The 26766-nt window shown below is 38.1% G+C and overlaps 1 protein-coding gene across 1 annotated transcript in view; it reads right to left on the bottom strand.

Annotated features, from left to right (window-relative positions):
* The window catches only part of GPC3 (glypican 3), a 447256-nt gene that overhangs the window by 402132 nt on the left and 18358 nt on the right, over positions 1–26766 (bottom strand). Inside the window, exon 2 of the mRNA XM_028522481.2 lies at positions 13684–13845. Within this exon, the coding sequence (XP_028378282.1) occupies positions 13684–13845 (162 nt within the window). The remainder of the gene's footprint in view (positions 1–13683; positions 13846–26766) is intronic.

Here is a 26766-nt window from a genome sequence, read left to right on the forward strand (position 1 = left end):
AGATCATTAATTTTTACAAAATATTTACCTCCTGCCTTGAGTTCTCTTCTGCCATTTCAGCATTTATTGCCTGTATATTTAATGTACAAACATGTGCTTGTACTATTATGGTTTTCACATAAGGGCTTCTGACTGCCTTCGAAATAAGAAGAAAAAGCCCAAGTATGGTCATGCTTAATTGTGAGACATTTCTGACATAGTCTGTAAAGAACTGGCCTTTAATAATTTCTTTAAAAACCTAGTCTGAAGGTGGGGGGGGTAGGGCAGGGGAGAGTAATGGAGGGAGAATGGGGACAACTGTAATTGAACAATAATAAAAAAAAAGAGAAAAAGTCTAGTCTGGGGCCAGTACATATACAATAGAAGAAAATTCTCAAGTTGGTATATGTAATGAACACTTCATTCAATGTTCTTTTAAGCAGCCCTTTTTCTTGTGCAACCTCTGATGTTCCAAATTCTTGGTGCCTAAATGAGTACCATTCCATCCCACTCCCCCAACAAATTTAGATTGCTTTTGTCTAGCTTCTCTCTCCCATATACATCATATAGCTGAAGTTCCAGGTAGTCACTGGCTCCTTATTTTGACTAACTCACGTCATCTTGTCAGCACCCCCATGCCTCCACTCACGCAATAGGGAAAAATAACAAAAATGCCACCAACTTTCAACTTGGAACTTCTTGAAAATATAATCATTACACACAAAGTACATTGAAATCCTTTGAGGAAAGCCAGGGTGTACGTATGCAAACTGTAACTTCTTATACCTTGAAAATACTTTTTCTATTACTATCTTCACATGTCTAGTATAGTAGGTAAAATCAAATAACTTAAGAGTTCAAGGAATCTTGTTCAGTGTTTAAGTAGATTTTATGAGCAAAGAAGTGACAGACCCCACGTATTCCTCTAACACTGTAGTGCCCACATTTTAACTGGGCCAAGAAACAGAGGCCCTGTGTGGTATGGCTAACTACTTATGGGAGTAATTTTGCCATACAACTATAGCAAATTTATTTCAGTTCCAGATATCACTTTCCCCATTAACTCAGGAGACCAAAGGAGCAAAACCACTTTCCTTTCATCCCTGTCAAACTCGGCAAGTTTCTCAGGAAGCAAATACTATTTAAATCATTTTCATAATTCTAAAATGCCTGTAAGACAAGTCCAGGGTCTAATTATGCCACTTAAATTTGTTGAAGATGTTTGGGTTTTTCTTTTTTTAATTTCAGTAACGAAAGAGCCCAAGGGTTTAAAGCTCTAATAATCTAATAAACTTTGCTAAGTGAACATTGTAACAGATACGCCTGGATGGGATTTTGTAAATACCAGACAATTTCCCCTGATCTTTATCAGGGAAAAGAAGTCTAAATCTTTGGCAGGAAGAAATTAAATGTAGTGCAAAATAATAACAGCTGGCCAGATTGTGTTTGTCAGAGTAGCAGCCCCTTTAGATGTCAGGCTGAAAAGTACTAAAATGAACTCTGAAGGGTGTGTGAGCGATTCTTTATGAGGCAATAGGAAAGTCTGCCGTGCTGCCGTAGAATACTCAGGGTACAGTTAACTCACCCTAGTATGTCCCCACAGAGAACTGTTTCACATCAATGGAATCTGAAGCCTTCTGCCAAATAAAATTTTGGGGCTATTCTTGGGGTATTTTCTTTATTTCTCCATAACCATACAGATTCCTAACAGCACTTTGTAGTTTTTAGAACCCTCTATGATCACTTTTATGAGTTGTTAAAGCTTACTTTTATCTTCTAATTCCAAGGGAGACAGTGTGGCTCAATGAAAAGAGTAACAACTTTGAAGTTATGGAAATTTAATGCTGCCACTTACTAGTTATGTGGTCTTAGGTTTAAAGGCACCTAACTCCAATTGTCCGATCTGTGAAATAGGGATAACAATAGCTAGCGGTATCACTACCATTATTAAGATTAGTCAAACCTAACATGTTTACTTTCAGTAAACTTAGTTAACCTTGCTTCTCTTTCATGAGTGAAACCTTGCTTCTCTTTCATGAGTGACCCAGATGAGTTCAAATGTCTAACCTCATCAACTTTTCAGAGGCAAAGGCTTAAACAAGCACACTCTATCTTCCTTTCCCATCAAAACAAAAACAAAACCCATCAAGGTTATATTTGAAATAATCTGTGCATCATTTAAGCCTCTTCTTCCAATATAAGCCATCTCAACCATATGGCAGAGCTTGCCAGAAAGAACATACTTTGTTTTTCCACTAATGACTACTTTGATGCATGAGATACTTTAACTGTTTTTCCTGACTCTCTGACTTTTTTTAAATCTGGCATTTAGACAGGAAGAGTTATGGTCACCTCACAATAAAAAAAAAAGTTTTTCCCAATAAACAACTCTTTCCACAATGTGTGCCAGAAAACAATGCTAAACCACCGATTCATTCAATGGGTCAGTGTATCTGTTTCAAATGTTAATTGCTAAAGAGTACTGTTTCTCACATCCCCAAGGGATAGAAGTGTGGACAGAAGGCCTTTGGGTTTTCCCCCACTTACTACTCTGTTGGACAGGAACAGGCACTTTGGCCTCACTGAATGGGTTTCTTTAGCTACCCCTTCATTGACTAGGGCATGTGGAAGTAAACACACATACTACATCAAAGAATAGTTCTGGAGCCCATTTTCCCAGTTGGGAATGTGGGAAGGGTGCCCAGAATCCATGCTCCAGGCAATAAGATTGGTGGCAGGCAACATTTCACCACCCCAAACACCTTTCCAGCTATAAGAGCACAGGCTTCAATACGCTTCTAGATCAAGATTACTACCTAGTAAATGACCAGAAAGGTCTGAAATCCAGCAACACTGATATCAGTAGAGTGAAAATGAACTCATTCAGACTTATGGTCAGTGTCAGACTACAACTAAATAACAAGAATAATCCTTTAAACATTTCAAAGCATTTCATGTACATTACCTCTTTTGATCCTCAAAAACTCCGGCAGGTTGGCTGGTCAGGTGTTTTCTTGCACATAAGGAAACAAACTTGGACACTTTAAATTACTTACCATTTTTCACACAGCTAGTGTCAGAACAGAAGACAGAATCCATCTTTGGTTCATGCTAAGGCTAACGTCAATTAGTAAAGAACCAAAGAGAATGTTGGAAGCTAAAGGAAAATATTGGTATTTTTGACTTAACCTGTTTTAAGCCCCCATAAAAAATGAAAACTTGAACTGACAAATCAGTAAAACCAATGTATAACTAAAATGGGTTAGCTTCCCATCTTGAATATACAGAGAGCTCTTACAAACCAATAACAAAAGAGCCTCCCAATAAGAAACAATGAATAGCTAAAATTGTAAATGATTAAGAAATATTAAGGAGAAAAATTACAAAATTAAAAGTACAAATAATGAACAAATCTCCCTAGTAACCAAGGAGTAGTATTTTTTTCACTCAAATTTGGGTTATTGTAAAATGGCAAATGGTCAAGAAAACAAACATTCATACATTGCTAGTGGAAGTGAAAATTGATACAACTTTATAGCAGTCAAATAAGCAATAAGTGTGAGAAAATTTAAAAACTGCGTAGCCTTTGACCCAGTAATTTCAGTTCCAGGAATTTATCCTGAGAAAATAATTAAGGATTTGCATAAATATTTAGATACATGGTTTATTGTTTCACTGTGGTTTACTGAAAGTACCCTAAATGTCTACCAGTAGAGAGGGTTGAATTAATAACATATGAGACAACCACATGACTAAGTACTAGGTGGCCTCTAAATACTATATTCTATTGTATTATAGAAATATATTATTGAAATGAAATATGGTTATAATATATTACATAAAAAGAAAGTATAACCAAATTTTGAAACACATACACACACTCATATATATTACAGAACAAAAGTATGTAAGGTTATATATCAAAATGTTAATAGTACTTCGCCTCCAGGGGATAGAACACGGGTCATTTATTTTCCGCTTCTTATTTTCTGTGTGTTTTTTTCATTTCCCCTAATAAATACATAGTACTTATTTGTGTAGTAAAAATTATTTTTAAAAAAGAATATACTGAAACAAAGTTCACTTTATTACTTTCAAGTGTTCACAGTAATCAGCAATGACACATAAGAGTGTATTTGGAAAAGCTGACAGATGTCACCATTCTCAGGATTCTTAGTCACAAGGTTTAAATTCATAACACTGAACCTTATTCACAGTGCTCTCTGAAGAGCCTAGATCAAGCTGGAAGAAAAGACAACCAGCAAGGGTGGGAGTGGTGGGGCCAGAAACAGAGGCCAGGGCTTAGGGAAACATAAGACACTCCATCTCAGTGGGCAAATGTCAACCCACTAGCTAGACTTGAAGGATCTTACATCTGAGTAGGTTTTAAAACCTAAAAACAAGAGATTCAGGCAACAGCTTACATCTTTTCTTTTCCAGCTGGTAACAGCTGTAGTTGTCAAGAAAGTGAAAGAATTAGAAATCTGTTTCTATTGATATTGCTTACTTTAATGTGTATGTGTGTGTGTGTGTGTGTGTGTGTGTTCATTCAAACATTGATTGATTTTCTACTCTCTCTCCTGGGTGTAGAGGGGTGAGGTGTAATATGGGTAAGTCCTGCCCTCATGGAGATGATTCTCTAGTAAAAGAGACCCATGTTAATCAGATAACCATACATGTATGAGCATTACTACAAATACTCATGGGGTAAGTACTAGAAAGAAAACACAATATTGCAGGAGAGGAAGTATAGTAGGACCTGATATAATCCATTTATTACATTTTAGTTAATCAGGTACAGTACAAGTGCTAAAAACTTTAACCAAATGAGGGAAGCATCATAAATATCCTAATTTCCTGTCACATCAGTTTTGTTCTCCTTTCTCTCCTAATGCAAAAAGTGAAATCGGAGTCTGCCATTGTTAGTTAGATCTAGAGGCTACATTAACTCGTTCGTACCACTAGGGGACCATTGAGAAACTGTATACCATCAGTCTTAAATGTACACATACACACACAGAGAAAGGAAGAAAACACACAAAAATGTTACAAGCCATTGTTTCTGAATGATAGAATTATGAGTGGGTATATTAGACCATTTTATATTAATTATAATTACATTAAAGCTTAAAACCATTTTAAGTGTGTGTGCCAGATATGTGGCATTCAATACTACAAAGATGTTGTATTTCATATGCTTCATATGCTCCCAAATATACAGGGAATGAAGAAAACGATGGCTACCACGCACTTGATTCCTACAGTCCAGCACAGGGCTGAGGCCTTCACAGCCTTCATCTGATTTATCCCTCCTTAATTAATGGCTCAGAGAAAAGTGACTTGCCCTTGGTTACAAAGAGAGGAGATTGAGAGCTGGAACTTAGACTCCAGTCTGCCTGAAGCCAGTGCACATGCCCTTCACACTGTGCTTTTCTGCTTCTGTCCTGGGTATTCTGCCCTTTCAATGAAAAGACAGTGAGAGGCTATATGGCTAGCCAGGGATTCCAGAAAGACTCATATCTAGTAAGCAATCAATAATGTTTAGATTTTAATTTAATTTATGAAAAGATGTGCACTGATTTATCTAATTCCCTCACCTGCCCTTCTCTTGGATCCAGAGTCCCGTCTGTCTAGAGAATACACACAGGCAATCTCCTCCAAGAACCTCTGCCCTCTGGTCGGAATTAATCTTTTCCAATCCCACATTCCCATACAGAGGCGGATTTCCTGTGCAGCTAATGAATCTTAAGCCACAGGGACCTGCACTCTCAATCCTCCTCCTAGAAGAGCCACAGGCATTCTGTATTTTTAATTTTGTCATCTTTTTCTTAAAGAGAGCCTCCAAACTATATAAGCTTTGAGCCCCCATGAAACCTGGATCTACCCCTACTCCCCACAGAAAACTGCTAAAATTGTTTTTACAGCATTTTCTCCTAGCATGCTTTGTACTCAAGTTATTCATGTTAAAAGTGTTGGTATAAAAGCCTTGGTTTCTGAAATTTGAGCTACTTGAAGGTAGGCATGAGGTAGCTTTTATCTTTGAATCCCCCATAATACCTGCCTTCAGACTTCCTAGGTAATTGCTCAGAAAGTGGTTTTTTTTTTCATGAAATACAATGGAATTCCCTTATAAAAAGAAAGAATTGGGGAGATTGCCCATGACCATAAAAGGACATACACAGAGGCTCTATAACACATGGCATTTAAGGGCACAGGTTCTGGAGCTGTACTTCCTGGGTTCAATTCTTGCATCTACCATTTATTGGTTGTGCGACTTTAGACAAGCCTCCACTCCCTCATAAGTAAGATGAGCCTAATAATAGTACCAAACTCATAGGGTTGTTGTGAGGTTTAAATGAGACAATACAAGTAAAACACTTTAGAATGGGAAGTGTTTTATTCACCTCTCACGGACTTAGTACATATTCAGAGAGGAGGTCTCTCATTCTCACCCCAAGCCCTCAGCTTTCTCTTCTCCACACCAGCCCCACATTCCCTACCTATCCCCACCTAGGCTCATTCAAACCCAGCCCTCTTAATCATGACACTCCACTGTTAGGCTGGGAAGCAGAGGAGGAGACAAAAGGCATGAAACCCAGTTCTACCTTTACTGGTAGTCTAGATGTGAGCTCATAGAGCCTGGAACTAAAGTCAGAGACAGAGCTAGAAGTCATAAGTATGTGATAAAGGAGACCCTGAGATAGAATGTAGAAAAAAGATGGAGGCCCTGACCAGGTAGCTCAGTTGGTTAGAGCGTTGTTCCAATACACCACAGGTGCAGGTTCAATCCCCAGGCAGGGCACATATATAAAGCAACAAATGAGTGCATGAATAAGTGGAATAACAAATCGTCTGTCTGTCTGTCTGTCTCTCCCCCCTCCCCCTCCAAAATCAATAAATAACTTTAAAAAAAAACCACAGGATGAAGTATGAAGGAAGATACAAAATCTGGTGACCGAAATATGGGATGAGGGAAAGGAGGTGTACTAGGGTGTGCCTCAGCCCCTGGAGGCATATCACAGTCAGTAGAAGGAAAGGTATTTTTTAATTTCTATGTTACCACTTCCAGCTTAGAGGAAAATTGTTTTTGTCTCCACACCACTGACAGAAGGATTCAGATCTCTCAAACATATGCTTCATTACTCCAATATCAGGTACTACAGCTCAGTGAGACAGAAAGAAGAGGAGGAGGAACATATGTTTCCAGAAAATAAACAAGTCCCAGTTGGGGAGGAGTGGGGAGAAATCACTCTAGGTAAAAGTAGTATTTTTCCTGGAAGCTTCTAGAGGGCAGGGACAAAGCTCTTTAGTTTGCTCTCTTGGGCTCACCAGTGAGAAGGTAGGCAGTGATGATGGCAGTTAGAGGGGGTGAGTTCTAAGCCCCACTGAATCCAGGGGCATGGGCTTGGGTACAAGTTAATCTGCATAATCTCTACACCTCAGGTTGGCCCCAGAACAGTCTCCACTGCACACTGAGTCATTTTTCTAAAATCTTTTTATTAAATACTTTTCAGTCTAATGACTGACTTTTCTAAATCAATAGGGAACACAAGAACAGTTTACAACTCCCCCAGCCTCTGGCTCTGCTAAAACCACCAAATTTTTAAAGATCTTTTTAAAGATTTTATTTATTTATTTTTAGACACAGGGGAAGGGAGGGAGAAAGAGAGGGAGAGAAACATCAATGTGAGGTTACCCCTCATGTGCTCCCTACTGGGGACCTGGCCCACAACCCAGGCATGTGCCCTGATTGGGAATCGAACTGGCGACCCTTTGGTTCGAAGGGCAGGGCTCAATCCACTGGCCATACCACCCAAAGCAGAATTTTTAAATTGAATTGAATCCACAGTTGAGAGAGACACTGAGATTTGTTGTTCCACTTATTTATGCATTCATTGGTTGCTTCCCATATATGCCCTGCCTGGGGATCAGGCCCACAACCTTGGCATGTGGGGATGATGCCCTAACCTCAGTAGAGCTATCTGGCCAGGAAAAAAATGAAATGACTTTAAATACCTAGTTTTCCATTGTTTTTCCAATAGCACTAATAATTAAAGAATCATATTTTTTAAAACTTTGTTACCAAAAATACACTAATTAAAGCCAGCACTCTCTGGGCTCTGATGAGAAACTCACCCTCTTATAATGGGATTACTAGAGCTTTGCTATACAGATGAGTGGTTTGATTAATAATTTACATTTTTAAGGACATATAACTTTCCTCATTCATGGCCATGGTTTGCATTCCTAAAATTCTTCTATTCGGTTCTATTCAGTTTAATGTTATTATATTCAGCCCCGGTAAATGAATTAAATTCTGATTACACATCAATGCAATTATTCTCTCCCATATGTTATTTTCAAAGAAGAAAGGGTTGTGACAGAATGGCCTGGCAGTTTCAGTCAGGGACTCAGTGGGGCTCAGCTTCCACAGAGTTGGAGCATGGGCAGGAGAACTGTCAGACTAGTCAAGGGGAAAACATTGTGAAATGGAGAAAAATTGTTCAGTACTCACTTAAAAACACCACTACATTAGAAAAACTAAATTAACAAATGATTGAATCTCAAAAACATGTTTATCAACATTCAGACAATTATTTAGTCACATATTAACTGTGAAAGAAAGAAGCTTTGCCTGAATAATGTCCCTGAACAGTTATTTCAAGCAGAAATGACTGGAGAAATTGCTCTGAGCTGATGGAAAAGGGTGTTCAAACCAAGGTCAATATTATTTAGGGGGAGTGGGAAAGACAGGAATCTGACAGAAAAAAAAAGTGTAAGCACTGCCAAGAGCAGATGGAAACAAAAAAAAAAAAAAGGAAGGGGAGAAACAGAAGAAACACAGAAACACTGCCCCCCTCCCCATTCCAAGATGTCATTTTCATCTCCTCCACAGAAAGCAGGTGGGAGAAAACCTTCCAACACTCAGTGAAGATCAAGTGAAGCTCTCTAAGCTTTGACTCCTCTTTTCCTTCTCTCTACCATAAACCAGAAAATGCAATTAAAATATGGCCTAAGCCCAACAAATCCTTCCTGATGTAACCCCTTGTTTGTGTGTAAAATATACCACATAGGGGCCAGAAGAACAGCTTTAGGAAGCTGGAAAAGGACTGCTCATTGCTATTGACATTTCAAACAGTGTAGCTTCACATCTAAAAATGCACAATATAAACCCTTTTCACAAGGTCCTTTGCCTAAGTGCTCTCCCAACTGTGCCCTGTGTGAACATCATCTGTATGTGGCAAGAGTTGTTGAATTACATCACGAACCCCAGCTTGGTCAGGGGTGATGCCTATGATAGTAATGCCTCTTTTATCTGGCACTACTGAGGTGAAGCGGTCCACATAAATGAGCTGCCTAGATAATAATACATGTACATTGTGCTTTATAGTTTCCCAGACATTTTCACATACATTATCTCTACTCTGTGAAGTAAGCAGGACTGTAATTATTATCCCCACTTTGCAGATAAGAAAACTGAGGCTATTTGAGTCTAAATAACCCCCTGAAGTCATGAAGCTCATAAATACAGAATGAGAATTAGAAATTAGATTTTCTGCCCCCTACTCCAGTGTTTCTTCCATTGCTTTTAAGCAACAAAGAGCATGTTTTAGCCATTTAAAATGGAAATATTAAGAAAAAAATGAAAATATTTTCATTTTTCCTTATTGATTCACAAACATCACTATGAACATCAGTTGTTGGGCCTACTATAATACAGGGGCTACTGAGGCATGCAGGGATATACCCCTATACTAAAAGCCCCAGATTGCCACATTCACTGAGTTCTGGAGTCCACTTTCATGTCCTCCACCCTTACTGCTACTCGTAACTTCTTGTTGTTCATATGTACCTCCCTCTGGCAGTCTTCTGTGTAACTGCTTATTTATTACTGGCTAGAAAACTAGAAAATCAAGCTTATAAAACTGTGCATAAATTTAGAACAGTAGGAGGCTCTGAACAAGGTCCCAAGGAGCTCTCAGATGACTCAACTACATAAGCAGGAGCTCCATGGTGTGTAGGTACACAGAGATGTTTTCTATTTAACCACTATTTCTCCTCTCTCACAAAGACAGTTCAAGGTGTGGCATGGCAACTTCCAGAAACGCAAAGTGTTATGGCATTCCGAAGAGTCTGTTCTCACTCAAAGTCAGTGGCGCCTTGGGGGAGACTGTAATTATCCAACATAGAGAAAAAAACTGGACATACCTCCCTATTATTTCCTGATAGTACAAGGTTAAAAGTTATCATGAAATTCTACAAAGAAAACAGAGCTCAAGGCTTGAAGGTGTATAAGTGGCAAAGATGTTATGAAAAATTCAGAATTCAGTCCCATTTTCTTCTCAAGGACCACCAATTCTATGACTTCTTAATTTCCTTTTACTTCAAGCACGCTAAGAGCAAGGAAAATATTGTCACATGATGTTTGAAAAAAACTGTGGCATCAATGAGTTTCCTCATCTGTAAAATGGAGATAATTATAGTATGAACCTCATAGGGTTACTGGAAAAATTAAATGAGATAATTAAGTAAAAGTAAGCATCATAAAGTAGGCATGTAATAAATTGTCACTATTATTATTATCACCATCATAATTATTATTAGGTAAGGGAGGAAAAAAGAGAAAAGAAAACCTCCTTTTTCAAAGTCGAGTTTTTCAAAAAGAATTAATTAAGCAGAAACAAAAAATGATCATGCTGCCCCATTTTACTAAGCACATCTAAGTAAATTAAATTTAGGAAACGAGGCAATGCAAAGATTAAAAGTAAAGTGCAACTTTTTTTAATGCTTCAATCATTATCAAAACAACATTAGCAATATAGCACTCCAACCACTGTAGCAAAGGGCCCCGGGCTCATTTATGAGGGCAAAGGATTCCTGCGAACGAAGACATAAAATCCAAATCGAGGCAATAAGGATTGCTCATGGAACTGTGCACATATTTGCAGAAAGCACTCACTGCTTAAATATCCCCAAAGTGGAATCCTAAAGACATTGTGGATCTAGGCCAAGATCAGGATGAGCTTTCTTCAACTTCATGTGGCAGAGAAAATGGCTCACATCAAATTTCATATGAATGAAGTATTGGAGCAACTTGCTTAATAATTTGACCTATCAGAATCTTGGGGAGGAAAAGTATTTTTAGGGGAAAAAACAACTGCCCCCCTCCAATTAATCATCTTGTATCAGTCTCTGATTTTAGTCTTGTCTCTCTAGACATTTGTCATAGAAGGCATTTGGGGGCAATGTCTCTACAAACATTGGACCAGGGTCTATCTTTTTCCTATGGAGTTTCTTGTTTTCTAAAAGTGAAGCAGAAAAAGAGAATAAAACAAGATGAAAGACAAGTACATAGTATAGTGACAAGGTAGAAGGTACCAGCAATGAGTTCAGATATCACTTAGTTGTCTCCATGTTCCTTTGCTAGGGTTACCCTTTTGACTATCCCCATAATACACACACGCACACACACACACGTGTATATACATATACATAATATATATGTATACATAATACATATATACATACTACATATATACACACTACATATATACATACTACATAATATATACATTATATATATAATATATAATTTGTGTGTACTAAAAAGAGAGAGAGAGATACATTTAATAGGTGGTGCCCACCACTCTCCACCATCTGTTCACATGACTAGTGTTCAACCTCCATGTTACAGCAGCCATATTTGGGCATTAATCCAATCAAAGTCTTGTCAGAACTTCCTTTCTTGCCTAGTCTTATGCTGTTACAGGCCTAGAAAATACAATTTTCAAAATGCAGAACTGGAAAGAGATGCCGAGATGGACAATCATGTCAGCTACTGTGCATGCTAGAGTACCACTCTACCGCACCCCTCCAGGCAGGCAATAGTAGTGAAGATCACAACCTGTGGGCCTGGTCATTCTGGAAATGAAATAAATCACAAATGCTCCATTCTGAAAAAGCATCTTGACACCCCAAAGAATAAGATTCAGCTCTCTTCTTCAACCCAAGTCTCATGTAACATCACTTCTTACCACGCCACTTTCAGCCAACAGATCAGCTTCACAGCCAATCTAAGTACATGAATGGTACATGTATTTTTTAAATACGTTTAAATTATTCATTCTATTGCCAAATTGTTAGTCTCAACAAACTCTTCACAAGAGTCTGACTGCATAAATAGGTTAACAAATACTTCAAGCTTATATATCGTACTTCATATATCCCCAGAAGCTTTGACCCAAGAAACTGTTGTGAATGTTTGCTTTATTAGTTACTTTGAATAATTTAAAGCTAATTCTAAGAATTTCATTATAATATACAAAATAAGCTATAATCAACTCACCTTATAATTCAAAGAGTTTAATTTTAATAAAGGTGTCATAACTCTCAAGATATGGAATGTCAAATAGTCAGAAGTGTTATTTTTTTACATGACCCTAATTTTCTCTTTGTGGGGCAAGAAAAAGGCAGCTGATTCCATGCTTAAGAAAAAAAGAAAGAGCCTGCTGGCTGGTGTGGCTCAGTGGACTAAGCACCAGCCTTCGAAGCAAAAGGTCGCTGGTTCGATTCCCAGTCAGGGCACATGCCTGTGTTGGGGGCCAGGTCCCCAGTAGGGGGTGTGTGAGAGACAACCACACATTGATGGTTTCTCTCCTTCGCTTTCTCTCTCCCTTCTCCTCTCTCTAAAAACAAATAAAATCTTAAAAAAATAAAAAATAAAAGAAAGTCCCAATATCCATAATTAATTTTCCCTCACAGCAGGTGGCATACTGAGGTTGTTACAAGTATAGACTCTAAAAGGTAGACCACCTGGGTTCAAATCCTGCTTTCACCCTTTATAGCTGTTTGACCTTCAGCAAGTTACTTAATCATTCTGTCCCTTGGATTTTTATCCATAAAATTGGGATGATGATGATAATAATAAATAATAACAATACATCATAAGGTTATTGTGAGGGTTAAATGAATTGGTATATGTAAAGCACTTATAAGCTTACATAGCACATAATGCTATATACATATTTGTTATTACCACTACTGTCACCACTATGATCCCTATCCCTGGCTGGGCCTTTGAATCAACAGACGTACTCCCCCATCCTACCATGACAGACCTAGAATTTATCAAAGAGAAATGCAATTTCCTACACATCTAGAAATGCTACAACAGCCTCTTTAACAGTCACACACAGGTATAGTGAGAACTGAGACTCACAGAGAGAGAAGAGAAAACCACTCACACAAATGAGAAAATTTTGGGTCATCAAGCCAGTTTCTCCTTAAATGGAAATGGTCCCTGTGGTCAGAAGGAGTTTGTGCATGATCCAGAAGTATCTAACTCACTCCTGGAGAAAACTATAATTTAAGTAATTTTTGCTGTTGTTTTTGCAGCAAGTCTTACAGGCTAGTTGAGAGAAAATATCATTTACTTTTGCTGCAGAGATTTAGAACTTTTTATACACAAGTAAACAGTATATCTTTGGACAATGATTTTTTGACAATACCCACCTTTCCAAAGTTGGAATGAAGTTTCTTTAAAAAAATGTGTTTTTCCTTCACCTGAATTTCTTACTGGAAGGTTTTTATATCAAGCATTAATGCTATAATGGTAATTTATAAATTATACTTAGCTTTTCAAACCCCAGTGCCCACATAATGTTACCACTGAGCACCTCATCTGAAATGATCCCCAGAACTCACCTTGGAAAACTGCAGCATTCTGAATAATTAAGAACTTGAGCTCCATACTTGCAGACTGAAGCAGTTGTTCCATGTTCAAGCGTGCTGTTAGTTGGTATTTTTCCTCCATCTTTCTTGAGCAGCATGTTGGACCCTTGGGAAGACATACTTGCAAATCTGACCCTGAAACAAACAAGTTTTTCATGTTTCAGTAAGCAGAATATCATACACATGCACACATACACAGAGAAAAGAGGCAAAGAGGGCAAAACAATACATTTCTTTTAAAATGCAGTAAAATCTTGATTATTCAAAGTTACTGTTTATCTTAACTAAATTCCCAGCTTTCTTCCAATTATCCTTATGATTGATTCTTTTTGAATAACCATTAGAATTAATTGCCTAGGTTTGACTCATAAATTCTGCATAAACTAATTTATAACACCAAGTATATGTCATTGAACACCAATATTAAATTTGTCTGTTAAAAGATTAATCTACACACCTACAATTTATTTTTCTGATTATAATTTACAAATGAGAACACAACCAAGAAGCAACTTTCAAAATTCTACTTATGATTTCCTAATGAAATGTATGTTTGGTCAACCCAATGTTGCATTTCTTGGGATAAATGAATAAAAAACATCAATATTATATCAAAGCTTTGTTGTTGTTATTGTTTTAACTAAAGGTCTGAGGAAAGATTTACTGAAGAAACACCCAGAGGACGCTATTAACATTCAGGCAATCACAAAAATCTCTTAAGACTCCAACATTCTATCTCTATCACAAATGCTTAAGCCTTGCTCCTGAGCTACTTCACGGCTACTTCCCTTATGATGCAGAATGTACTTTTGCATTTCCATAAAGATTTGCCAAATGAATGATCTCCTTGCTTATTCCAAAATTAGGGAATCAGAATCTCTTCCTAGTCTTCATTCAATGTGGCTTTTTACAACATCCTTCACAGTTCACCAATCTCTACTTCTTTAAACACTCTCTTCCTCCCTTGTTTTAGTGTACATAACCACCCCACACACACACCTACTGCTCTGGCCATTCTCATCTGTCTCTTCTTGCTTCCTCTTCTCCTGTTTATCACTTAAATGTCATTGGTCCTCTCCCTCATTCTACATCTCCACTCTAGATGATGTTATCTAAACCCATGTGATTGCTGAACTCCCTAATCCAGCTCTCACTTCTTTTCTAAACTCCAAAATCTCATATTTTCAACTACTTTATGGGAATCTCAAATATATTATGCCCAAAACTGCACTCAATATATCTCATATACACACATACAAAGTTCCATCTTCTGTGTTCTCTCAGTTAATGATCATCATCCATCAAGTTTCCCAGTGATAGAAACCTTTGTCATTCTCAGCTCTTCACTGCTGACCTAACACACTTCTGAATCAATGGAAGTCATCAGCATATTATGAAAATTGAAGCCATGGGAGTAAATATCATTCATCAAAATATTTATTGAGCACCAATGATATGTCAAGGACTGTGGCTATAGCAGAATACAAAGCCCTGCCCTCAGGGAGCTTATATTCTGGGAGACAACAAACTATAGTGATAAGTACTACAGAAAAAAATAAAACTGAGGAAGGAAGGGAAAATAAATGGTGGTATGTATATGTAATTTCACTCAGACATAAAAAGGAATAAACTATTGACACATGCTACCACCTGAATTAATTTCAAAAGCATTACACTAAGTGAAAGAAGCCAAATTAGCAAATATTACATACCTTATGGTTCCATTTATATAAAAGGAAATGAACATTTATCTAGAGTGACAGACAGAAGGTCAGTGGTTGTTGGGAGGTGGAGAGCAGGGAGGAGTGAGAGTGAAGAAATTTGGGGCAGTGATGGATATACTCATTATTTTGATTGCAGCAATTGTTTCATGGCTGTACATGCATGTCAAAATTATCAAATTGTACCCCTAAAGTGTGTGGAGTTTATTGTACATCAACTGTACCTCAATGAAGCTGTTACTTTTTAATGTTTAAAAAACAAAGCAAAGAATATAGGGAATGTGGTGGCTGGGGGGTGATTCTATTCATGTAGGGGAGTCAGGGAAGGCTTCCTTCATAAGGGCAATGTTTGAGGAGATAAGAGGAAAGTGAGGGAAAGTCCCATGATTTTATATCCTCCACCAATACCAGCAAATATTAGGGCTCAATGAATATTAAGTCCAATCTCCTTCCTCTTCCAAACCTTGTGATTTACTCAAACTGTCCTTTCAAAAAGCATTTGTTGAGTTCCTTCTATTCTGGCCATGAAAATATGTGCCTCAGACCTCCTACTGTGGGGAATGTAATTGACTAATGGTCCCAGCTGCTGCACTCTGAATTCACCATCATGCTGTGCCCAGGCCACAGTCAGTAGGGGCTGCTCCCAGCTAATGACTGAGCATGGCAAACATGTTCAGTCCCATGAGATGCAGAACTCGGCTGACAGGGGTTTGGGCTTTAGGACTCCCAGTTGACTTTGACAAAATTTTCTTAAAACTGCACTGAAGTCTAAGATTCTTACTATTCAGTCTTCCTTCTTTCCCTCTCCCCTCCACAGGGGTCAGACCTATACCACAGTCTGATTGGTCTACCTAGCATCCTTCAGCTGCCTGCTCATTTGCCTTCACAAGTGTTTTCCCCAACAAATCTCTTGCACATCTCATGCCACATTACCATCTGCTTCTCAGAGAACCCATCTAGCATCTTCTATGTCAAAAGCACTGTGCTATATGGTGGAAGCAAGCTTTGAACAAGAGAGACATAGCCCTTCTACATCATTTTATTAACCAACATCACCCCAATAAATTCAATTAAAAAAATAAAGACAAAAAGGAGTTGTGGTTCTTACCCCCAAAAGCTCACTGTCTAAATGGGTTAACAAGGGAAAATACCCAGTGCATAGTAAATGAGTGCAATAAAGCAACATAATTAGCTAGGATGACAAAACATGTATAGGGAAAATAGGGAGGACTCTCTCAAAGTCCCATATGGTTCTTGTCAAAATAAGGTTCCATAATAAATATCAAAACTTACTGAAATAAGGTTGGGAATCATATTCAGACATTTGAGACAGCTTTTCAACAACTGAGGTTTTAAATAAGGGGTGGAGAGACTAGTTAGCCCTAAGTTACCAGAAAATTTATTTTTATTACAACATCTTATTTCCCTAGGAATTCCAGTTAATCATGGCCTTCATGTACACGTCCAAGTTTCAGGTTTTGCCTCACATGACATCACTGTTGGAATCCAAGGTATTGACTCCAGGCGCTCCACTTCCTCCTCCTCAAGGGAGCTGCCGACAAATGTAGTAAAAGAGAGCACAGATAATGCATATTCCAAAACCTAATCCAGCACTGCAATTTATAGTACCGAATGGAAAGGTGATATTTAACATGTCAAAATACAATTTGGGGTCTGGAGACAGAGCTCTGATTTATCTCCTATAAATGTGAATTGCATACATGTCTTAAACTGATTTTAAATATGGTCTAAGCTCAAAGGCTTCATGATTATCATCAGTAAAAAAAAACAGCTAGTTCTAGCTCTTTGTGTTCTTTCTACATGAGGTTACAAAATGTAACACTATTTTAGGAATAGAAACTGATTCAGCTTACTGGACCAAGAAGGGAAAGAGTCCCCTTGGGAAAAAGGGGCTAATCTAGATTTAAACAAGTTTGATTTTAGCACACATGTAGATATTAAAAATCCTATATAGCAGATATTTTGCATATACCAAGTTCCTGTCAAAGCAGCCGAGTTTTATTTACTTTCTTAGTAAACTGATGTACTGTGTATTTGAAATATCTGTATTTGAGTATGTGCATAGAATTAAATGTTTTAGATAAAATCTTTTGTGTTTTTAAATTTCCACTGGTGATAACTTCCAGTTTTCACAAGTGGTAGGGTTTATTTGGCAAGGTAGCAGTTAGTACTGTTTCTACTCCCACCAGCTCTAGCTAGTGGGAGTTATAAAATAATAGGGCTCAGGTCTTTTCTCTGTGAAGTGCCACACGTTGCTTAGATCTTAGAAGGAAACACACTGCTGCTCAGTGTACCTAGAGATGCCCAGGAATGAGTCTTTGAATTACCATGACACCAGTTTGATTTGCTTTTGTTAGGATAATTCATAAAGTAACTTGGAGCTTGCATAGTGTGCCCCTTACCTGAGGTGGTCAAGACTTATCATTGAATAAACTCCCACCACCTCAATAATTCATTTAGCCAAAAAAACTCTAAAGGAATAAAACCTCAAGTGAGAACTTTTGGGGAAACATGTCAGATGTTACAAAGAAAGGTATGTGTTATATCCAAGTATAAGAAATGTGTATATATATATATATATATATATATATATATATATATCACAATATTTATATTCCCTCCCAATTATCACTGCCTGGTTAATCAATAAACCAGTACAATTGATCTGGGGGCTAAGAGTTAGCTATAGATTTGAGGAAATAAAATATCTATAAACTGATAAGAATTCAGGATTTCCAAACTGTGAAGGAGAGAAATATATGCCAAAGGGAAAACCATTTTTAAATAAAGTTCATGTAACTCACAGACCAGCTTAAAATAAGCCCCAGTGGAAGACAGCATAAGGAACAAAGTGTGCCTGGAGAGCTAGACATGCCTAAATGAAATGACAACAATGAAACATAAACATTTCAATGCATGAACATGTACATGAACTAAATAAAAGAGAAAGAATACACAAAACAGAAAGAAATAGAGAAAGAATTTAGATGGGAATCCTCATCAGCAAAAAAAAAAATGAATTACTCTGGGAACTGACCCCAAGTAGCATGAATAAAATGTAAAACCAAAGGCAAATAACTGACGAGGTGCACCGAGAACTGGTACATATTAAAAGCAGAAAGGCAATTCAAGAAATAAGATGCAACCTGCAAAAGACACAGTAAATAACAAAACATCTTTAAGTATGTTAGAAACAAAAGAATATTAAAGGAAAATAATTCCTTTATTATTAGATGGAAAGGGAAAGTAATGGTAGACCACACTCACCAAAGAGGTGCCCACATTTTTTTTTTGTAAAAATGGAATTCAGTTGGGAAATAGGACTAGAGACAAGCATTGTAGCCTGGGATGGAGATAAAGAGAAGACTTAGCAATTGACTATTCAAATGAGCCAGAAAGGTTCAACTCTTTCGGGCTTAATAACTTGCATTTACAAATGCTAAAAAAAAAAAAAATTAACTGAAGTCATTACAGGGCTGCTGGTTTCCATTTATTTTGGAGGATTAAAAAGTACCTTCATATTATAATCTCCTCACCTAGATTTTTAGTTCCTGAAGAACAGAGAATGACTCCCATCTCCTGTGGGATGCCCTGTCAATCCCATTCAGCTTTGTGCATATAATGTCGAATTAATGAGCACTGAAGACTGAGAACCTTAGTAAGGAACTTTGGGTCTGTCTGATCTAAAAAGGCAGAGTGGAGACCTGTGATCCTGAGAATTTTACATCTATATGTTTCACTTTGATCTTGAAAAAATATTTTAAAATACCACCAAAAAATCAATTTCCAAACATCTTGAAGATACAGAAATTGATGTTTCACTTGGAGGAACTATGAAGTCATTTACTTCTAATTATTTTGTGACAATGTCTTGCTTGAACATTGGGTCCAGTTCTGGTTCTTACAACTGGAAAGGGATATCAGAGTTCTGGAAGCTTTTTGTCCGGGGGTTTATCCCCACGTGTATCCAAGCTGAGCACCTTACCAGTTGCCTACCCCCACCCAGAGGCCAAACCACAGGGGGTCCACAGAAGGCTCCATGCTAATGTATATTCTTGTATCAGGGAATCTCATGGGCTTGGCTACTTGCCTTCTTGACAACCATCACAGATTCTTTCCTTTGGGCCCAGTTCTTGCTCTATTCTGGCTCCATTCAGGAGCTTGATATTTCATACTGCTTCTGGTTTCCTTTAGCTACCTCCCCCAGGACCAGAACTTCAGTTTTTCTTTACTGTGCTGTCATAGGCTCACAATCACTTGGAGACCCCATTCTGTGTCTAAGCCTTGTCCCTAATAAGAAGAGGACAGTGAACAATGTATATGGAGTTGTTTAAATATGTCTGTTCTGTTGGATTTTATTATAGATCAGTGTATATTAATGGCCTCAGTACCATGGTAGACATTAGTGGGCAGGAAGGAGCAAAAGCACTTATGGCCCCTCTTACCAAGTTGCTTGCAATTTAGTCCTAGCCCCACCATTTGCTAGCTGTGCAAGCAAGGGTAGGTTATTTAACCTGTGTGGCTTTTTGTCCTTATCTATAAAATGAAGTTATCAATAGCACTTACTTTACAGAGTTATTGCAAGAATCGAGTGACATTATGCATGCAAAGCTCTTAAGTCTTCTTGATATAAGGTAAATATTCAATACATGTTAGGATAATTAAAATAAATTCACACCAAGAGACCAGACTTTCACACAAAAATAACTATGGAACAGGAAAAGTTGGTCTATGGTTAGGTTACAAAACATGTAGTATAGTTTCCGAGGTGATGGAAATATGTAGTCCATATTTTAATGGGGGTTGTAGGTTACACGGGTATATACTTTTATCAAAGCTCATTAAATTCTTAAAATGGGGGCATCTTATTATTTGCAAATTATATCTCAATAAAGTTCATTTTTAAAATATATGATATGGCAACATTGCTAGATAGGGGAATGTTCACCAGAGGCTCTAGGGGTCAAAGAAGACTTCCAGGAAGAAATGGGGCTTGAGCTAGACAATAAAGGATGGGAAGGATTTGGAGAGGCCAATGAGTGAAATGTTTGGCACTAGCAGAGTATTGGGGCAAAACTAACCTACCTGGAGAGAAGCTGCAATATAGGGTGTAGCTAGCCTATCAGTTAAGATAGGCTAGAATTGGAAGGGCCTTGAATTCAGACAGAAGCCTGTGGGCTTGACCCCATAGGCAATAAAAGACCACTGCCAATTCTGAATCAGAGACATAATATAATTAAGACTGCTGTTTAGGAAGATTAGTCTTACTGCATGAAATTGGGAAATGGACTAAAAAACCTCTCAAGGTCATTTCCAGCCCTCTGGTTCTCTAATTACCTTTATTGTGTTCTATATGTTGGTTATTTGACTAGACTGCAATTTTAGCAAATGACTATAAATTGTCAAAAATCACATTAAAAAACACATTAAAGAACAGAAATATTAATATACACCTTGATCCTTATACTTTTCTAAGAGCAGATGGAACATATTCAAACAGAAACAGAAGAGAATGAATTGTCAGGGCTCAGTAACAATGAAAATTTAAATCTTTTCCACATATATGATGGTTTGACACATATCATTCCCAAGGTCTGTTTTATGAATGGCAGAGTTTTTTTTTTCTAACAAAGGTACCTTGTGCTAAAAATAATAATGCAATGTTGTCATTAAAGTCATATTAAGCTAATGAATGAATGATATCCAAAACTGGTTGCTTCATGATTTGCAGGGAAAATAACAGATGCCTATTAAAATTATCCAAAGAATTAAGTGAAGGTTTCTCTACTAATGAAAAAACTATATTTATATATATGTCCATATATATTCATATATATATATATATTTATAAATATATATATATATATTTATATATGTGTGGTATTTTTAAAGGTTTTTTTTAAATGGAGGACAAGTCAATTTGCCATCCAAAAATATTAGCTAATTTCCTTAGCATATAATAATGACTTGCTATTATAATGGTGCCTTTTCCCCTAATTAATCATTATCTAAATCAAATCTTACACACTCATTAATTTCTTGCTAATCAAGATAGGAATACAGATGAAAGAAATGGCTGCATTTGAAATCGGTGGGGAAAGTGATGATTGCTTGTAGAAGAAATCATCATAGGGAACCCAGGTGAAGGTTACCCTTCTGTTCTTTAGCTTGAAAGAACATGACCTTGCTGAGAACACACCCGAGTATCACAAGCTCTGACTTTAAACCAAAGATCATGTGTAGAGCCACCACAGCCTGCCTGTGTAAAAGGTAGGCCAAAATGTCACTACCACACTGGAGTACTGGGAATTTAAAGCAACCATGGAGATAAGCCATTCTCTAAACCTGAGAATTAAAGAATGAATCGCCTTTATCTCTACTGCCAACTGCCAACTAACTGCATATCATTTCATACCCAGTAAAGATAGAATCCCTAGATCATTACTCTCTCCCACAAAGAGGTTCTTTCTGGACTACATTTGCAACCAGCAGTCAACATGTGCTCTGGGAATACAAATTTACTGATTACATCCAGCCTTCCAACATGGTGAATGATTCATTCATCCAACATTTAATGAATGCCTACTTTGTGCCAGGTATGATGCCCAAACCAAAGAATACAATAATGAACAGGACACAGTCCATGCCCTGGAGTTCACAGACTGGTCAGGAAATAGTCTCCCAAACTAATTACAAACTAGAAACCTCTACGTCATTCTGGACAGCTTACTTGCCCCGGTCCCTATAACCAATTGTCACTAATCCCACTGGCTCTGCTTTTTAAATGTTCCCTCATTTCTCTCCTCTTCATTTTGCCTTATCACCTTACCTCTTTTCACTTGGACAACTAGAATAGCCTCCAGACTGGTTATCCTGACTCTATACTCTCCTCCATGCAAATCCCGGAGAGATATTTCTAAAATACATATATGATCACATCATTATCCTTCTTTAAAAACCCCCAAGAAAATGGAGCAAGGGCATAGGGGTGTGCAAGTGGGTAGCATGTTCAAGCACTGATAAGGAGTGTAGTACAGCTAAAAGGAAAAGTGGCCTGGAGGACAGTGACTGGGGTTGAACAAAGGGGAGCTATATGATCCCTGCTACAAGATGATTCCTAGTTATCACTGGTTGTTTTTGTTTTGTATTTTCCAGCTTTATTGAGGTATAATGGACTCCTAGTTATCTTTGAATTGGATTATCACAGGAGACAGTGCTCATGGGAGCAGAAAAAGATGTACTCCACAAGGTTTCTGTCATTTGAATCCCCATAGCACTCTGTACCCTTTATAAAGACACTTCTTACTCTAACTTGTACCATAGTTATATTTGCGGGACTTATCTCCACTAGATTGAACTCCCTTGACTGACTCATCTTTGTATCTCAAGAGGCCTGCTGAGGTTTGGGCTCGATGCCCTCCCCTCTCACTTGGAACCAGTGCCAGAATTTTAAGAGAGTTCAGTTTTAAAGGAACTAGGTCAGATTAATTGATACTACTAGAGCAACTTTTAGAAGAGCAGTATTCTATTCCAGAGAAAATGGCTGGCTGGCTCACTCTCTCTCCCTCTCATACACACACACACACACACACACACACACACACACACACCACAGAGTCTATTTAGATTGGGGGGGACCCCTAATAAAAACAAAATTGGGCCCTGGCTGGTTTAGCTCAGTGGATTGAGCACCGGCTGCAAATCAAAGGTCGCCGGTTCTATTCCCAGTCAGGGCACATGCCTGGGTTGCAGGCCAGGTCCCTAGTGGGAGCCACATGAGAAGCAACCACACATGATGTTTCTCTCCCTCTCTTTCTCCTTCCCTTCCCCTCTCTCTAAAAATAAATTTAAAAAATAAAAAAAGTAAAAAAAAATTGGGTTGGAGAATAATGCCAGCTCGTCTAAAGCTGGGATAAAGAATCTTTCCTTTTAGAATTCTGCCAGAGAGACTAAACTAAGGCAAATTTCCCATCTCCCCTAGTCACTCTTTCACTAATTATTATTCTACTCAGATAAATAGCTGAGATCCTGTCTTTCAGGAGATGTATAATTTTTATTTTCAGATACCATCTTCAAATATGCAGACCCAAAGCATAGCGAAGAATTTCAGCACCTGTGGCCCATTCTAAATGCTAAACCCTTTCCCCTGTATATTAAATTATATTGATGGGGAAAGGGCCCTTCCCTACCAAAACTAAAGTGTTGTTATCTGCTATGCTACCAAACCAGCTGTGTGGCCTCACCAAATACCACTCAAATATGAACCTGATTAGGTGACTGCTAAAGTAATTTCAGGTCTGAGAGTCTAAGTTCCCTGATTGTAGGTCAATTGATAGTCACTGATCTCATTCTCGACTGGGCATTAGGAGGATGCAAAGGACCTGCCTCTGCCCTTCCAGAAAGGTTATGTTAATAGTACTTGGCTATACATGGACATGGATATGGGGCCAAGGCAAAGACCAACAACTAATTCAGCCTTTTCAGCACTTCTCCTCAAGCAATAACCACTGTCTCCAGAGGTCAACTAATGGCAGATAACTTCCTAATGGGATGATTTGTGGTGGCAAAGGGAAGAACTCTGAAATCAGACAGGATGTACACCCCAAGTTGGCCATTTAACAGTCATGTGATCTTAGGCAAGTTACTTAATCTGTGAGCCTCAGCTTCCTTACCCATAAAATGGGGACAGTAACACCTACCTCTTAAAGTAGTTGTGAGGATTAAATTAAACTCATTAAATGTTTCCCAAACGTACGCCTCCATGTCCTGCTTCCCTGTTTTGCTCAGGCTACTTCTGTCCCTAGAGCGCTCTTCCCCTAGCTTCAGCTAGTAAAACTTTCTCATTTATAAGATTCTCGCTCAAGTGTCTCTTTCATAATGTTTGTCTACCCTCCCCCAGCTCTCCCACCAAATAAACCCCATGAGCTGTCAACTCAGAATTTTCAGCATACTCCGTACCTCTCATACTGCATTTTGCCATCTAGATGTTACAGCTATTGGTATGCATTTTTTATCCCTACTATTAAATTGTAAGTTTCTGTAGCCAGGAACTATATCTTGACCATCTTTGTATTCCCTGACATGGCACAATTCCCAGTATATAGTATATATTTAATAAATGCTTGTTGAATGAATAAGTACTCAACAATGAGACTCTGCATCCTACACTCAGTAAATTCCCTGTGTCTTGAAACATTCAAGCATACTTTGAGTAGCAATATTGGGAATGCTATAAAAGAGATCCCTGCACCAGACAGGAGGCTGGAACTGGTGGCTTCTAAAGTTTTTTCTCTCTGCATTTCCATGAAGGCCATTCTCTAAATCACTAATCACTTTATATAACAAGGTTGTTACTGCCATGAATGTTACAACTGGTCTTTTTTTGTCATAAGGAAGTGTGACAACATTTCTTCAGAGAATGTCTCATGTAACAACTATATATCTAGCACTCTTCATGCAATTTGTACCTAAAACTCAATATACCTGAACCTGAAAAGGCAGGCTTTTGCTTTGCAAATGTTTCTGGCTTCCAAAAACACCCTGTAGCTGATGTTTTAGCAAATCACAATGACTGAGTGGAAAACTATGGTAGATTGAAAGCATACCATCACCTTGAGCCTACAGAGCCTGAAAAAAAGGGTTTTCAGGTGGGTAATAAGTAATAATTGCCTTCCATGGTTAAAGTGTTTAGAAAAAATATTCTATTTTTAAGAAAAAAAAATCCAAGAGCCATGAATTAAAATACAAAGTTTACACTGAATATGATTCCCTCTTCTGCTCCAGAACCCCAGGCTGGATTTGTTTTCTTATACTCAACAAATTAGGCACATTTATATTTAGATATACAAAAAATCATTTTGCCCTGGCTGGTGTGGCTCAGTGGACTGAGTGCAGGCCTGTGAACCAAAGGGTCCCCAGTTCGATTCCCAGTCAGGGCACATGCCTGGGTTGCAGGGCCAGGTCTCCAGTTGGGTACACTCAAGAGGCAACCACGCATTCATGTTTCTATCCCTCTATTTCTCTTTCCCTTCCCCTCTCTCTAAAAATAAATAAGTAAAATCTTTTTTTAAAAATCGTTTCAAGTTATTAGCAATTAAATACTCACAAAGAGAGCCAGGCAACAATGGAAGATGCCTAACATTCAGGCCAATCCTGAATTTGGTAGGAGTTTCCCCTCACATTACACCTGCCCTAGCCTTTAGCACTTCTGGAGATGCTGTTTAACCAGCTCTCAGGCAAATCTTTGCGATGCCCAATTGCTCTCACTGTTAAGATGCTTTTCCTAGCTCTAATGGCTAACCTAAATTTCAGTTTCAAGCCATTGCACCTTGTAATTACATCCTCAGCCACTGTAAATAATCTGTGTCCTCTATTTTATCTTTCCCTTTTCTGTGTGATAGGAACCTGTGGAAAAGGGAATCAGTTGCCTTGTTAGTACAACATACACACTGCACCTGAGCAAAATACAGCCAAGAGAAAATCAAATACTCTTGATCCCTGAGTGAAAAGCCGTGTTATTGATCTTTTCCTTTTTCCTATCCTTCGGCTGATCTAAGTGTCTACACTGACATGCTCTAGTGCTGTGGCATTTATGCCATCTTGGGGAATAGCTGTGTAAATGCTCCAGTAATTTTATACATCTTCAACATACTGTTGTGTTAGAACTTGAGTATCTGAAGGACTGGGAAGGACGGATTTTCCTCCTCCTCCCACCCTCATGTAATATAAATCAAAATCCTCACTAATTGGCCCTCCTCCTGCATGTTACTGAAGTCTAGACTTGGTGGCGACCCCTTTCTGTGGAAGAGATTTAATGAAGGAGAAAGTGGATGGGAGGGAAGTTGGCAGGCAAAACATTACAGAGATACTATAAGAAACCTGGAAACAAGGAGTTTTTGGTAAGCAGAGATTAGAAGCTAAATGATACTGTTTCAAAACACACTACACATACATTGATGAGTTTACTTTACCCTGAACCAAATGTTCCCTAAAACTGAAGAAACTAAAAGTTGTTAATGCAACACAGAAGAGTTTTCAACAATGCTAAGTAGTGACTTTCTTTCTTCCCCTACTTTCCTCAGGAACAATGAAAAACAAAACAAAATTTCCTAAACAGGTGATTTCAGGATTTCACTGAAAAACTCAAAAATTGTTAATAGTAGCCTCATACTCCAGGCAAGCCATGGGTGATTCAGATACAGAGCTCTCTGGAACCCAGTGTGGGCTGCAAGAGACAGCGCCCGAAGGGTTCCACATCAAGCTGAATGAACCAAGCCTGGATCCAGGGTCTCCCTATATGCTGCTAGTTTTATCT

The sequence above is a fragment of the Phyllostomus discolor genome, chromosome X (genome assembly GCF_004126475.2).
Source record: "Phyllostomus discolor isolate MPI-MPIP mPhyDis1 chromosome X, mPhyDis1.pri.v3, whole genome shotgun sequence".
Taxonomy (NCBI): domain Eukaryota; kingdom Metazoa; phylum Chordata; class Mammalia; order Chiroptera; family Phyllostomidae; genus Phyllostomus; species Phyllostomus discolor.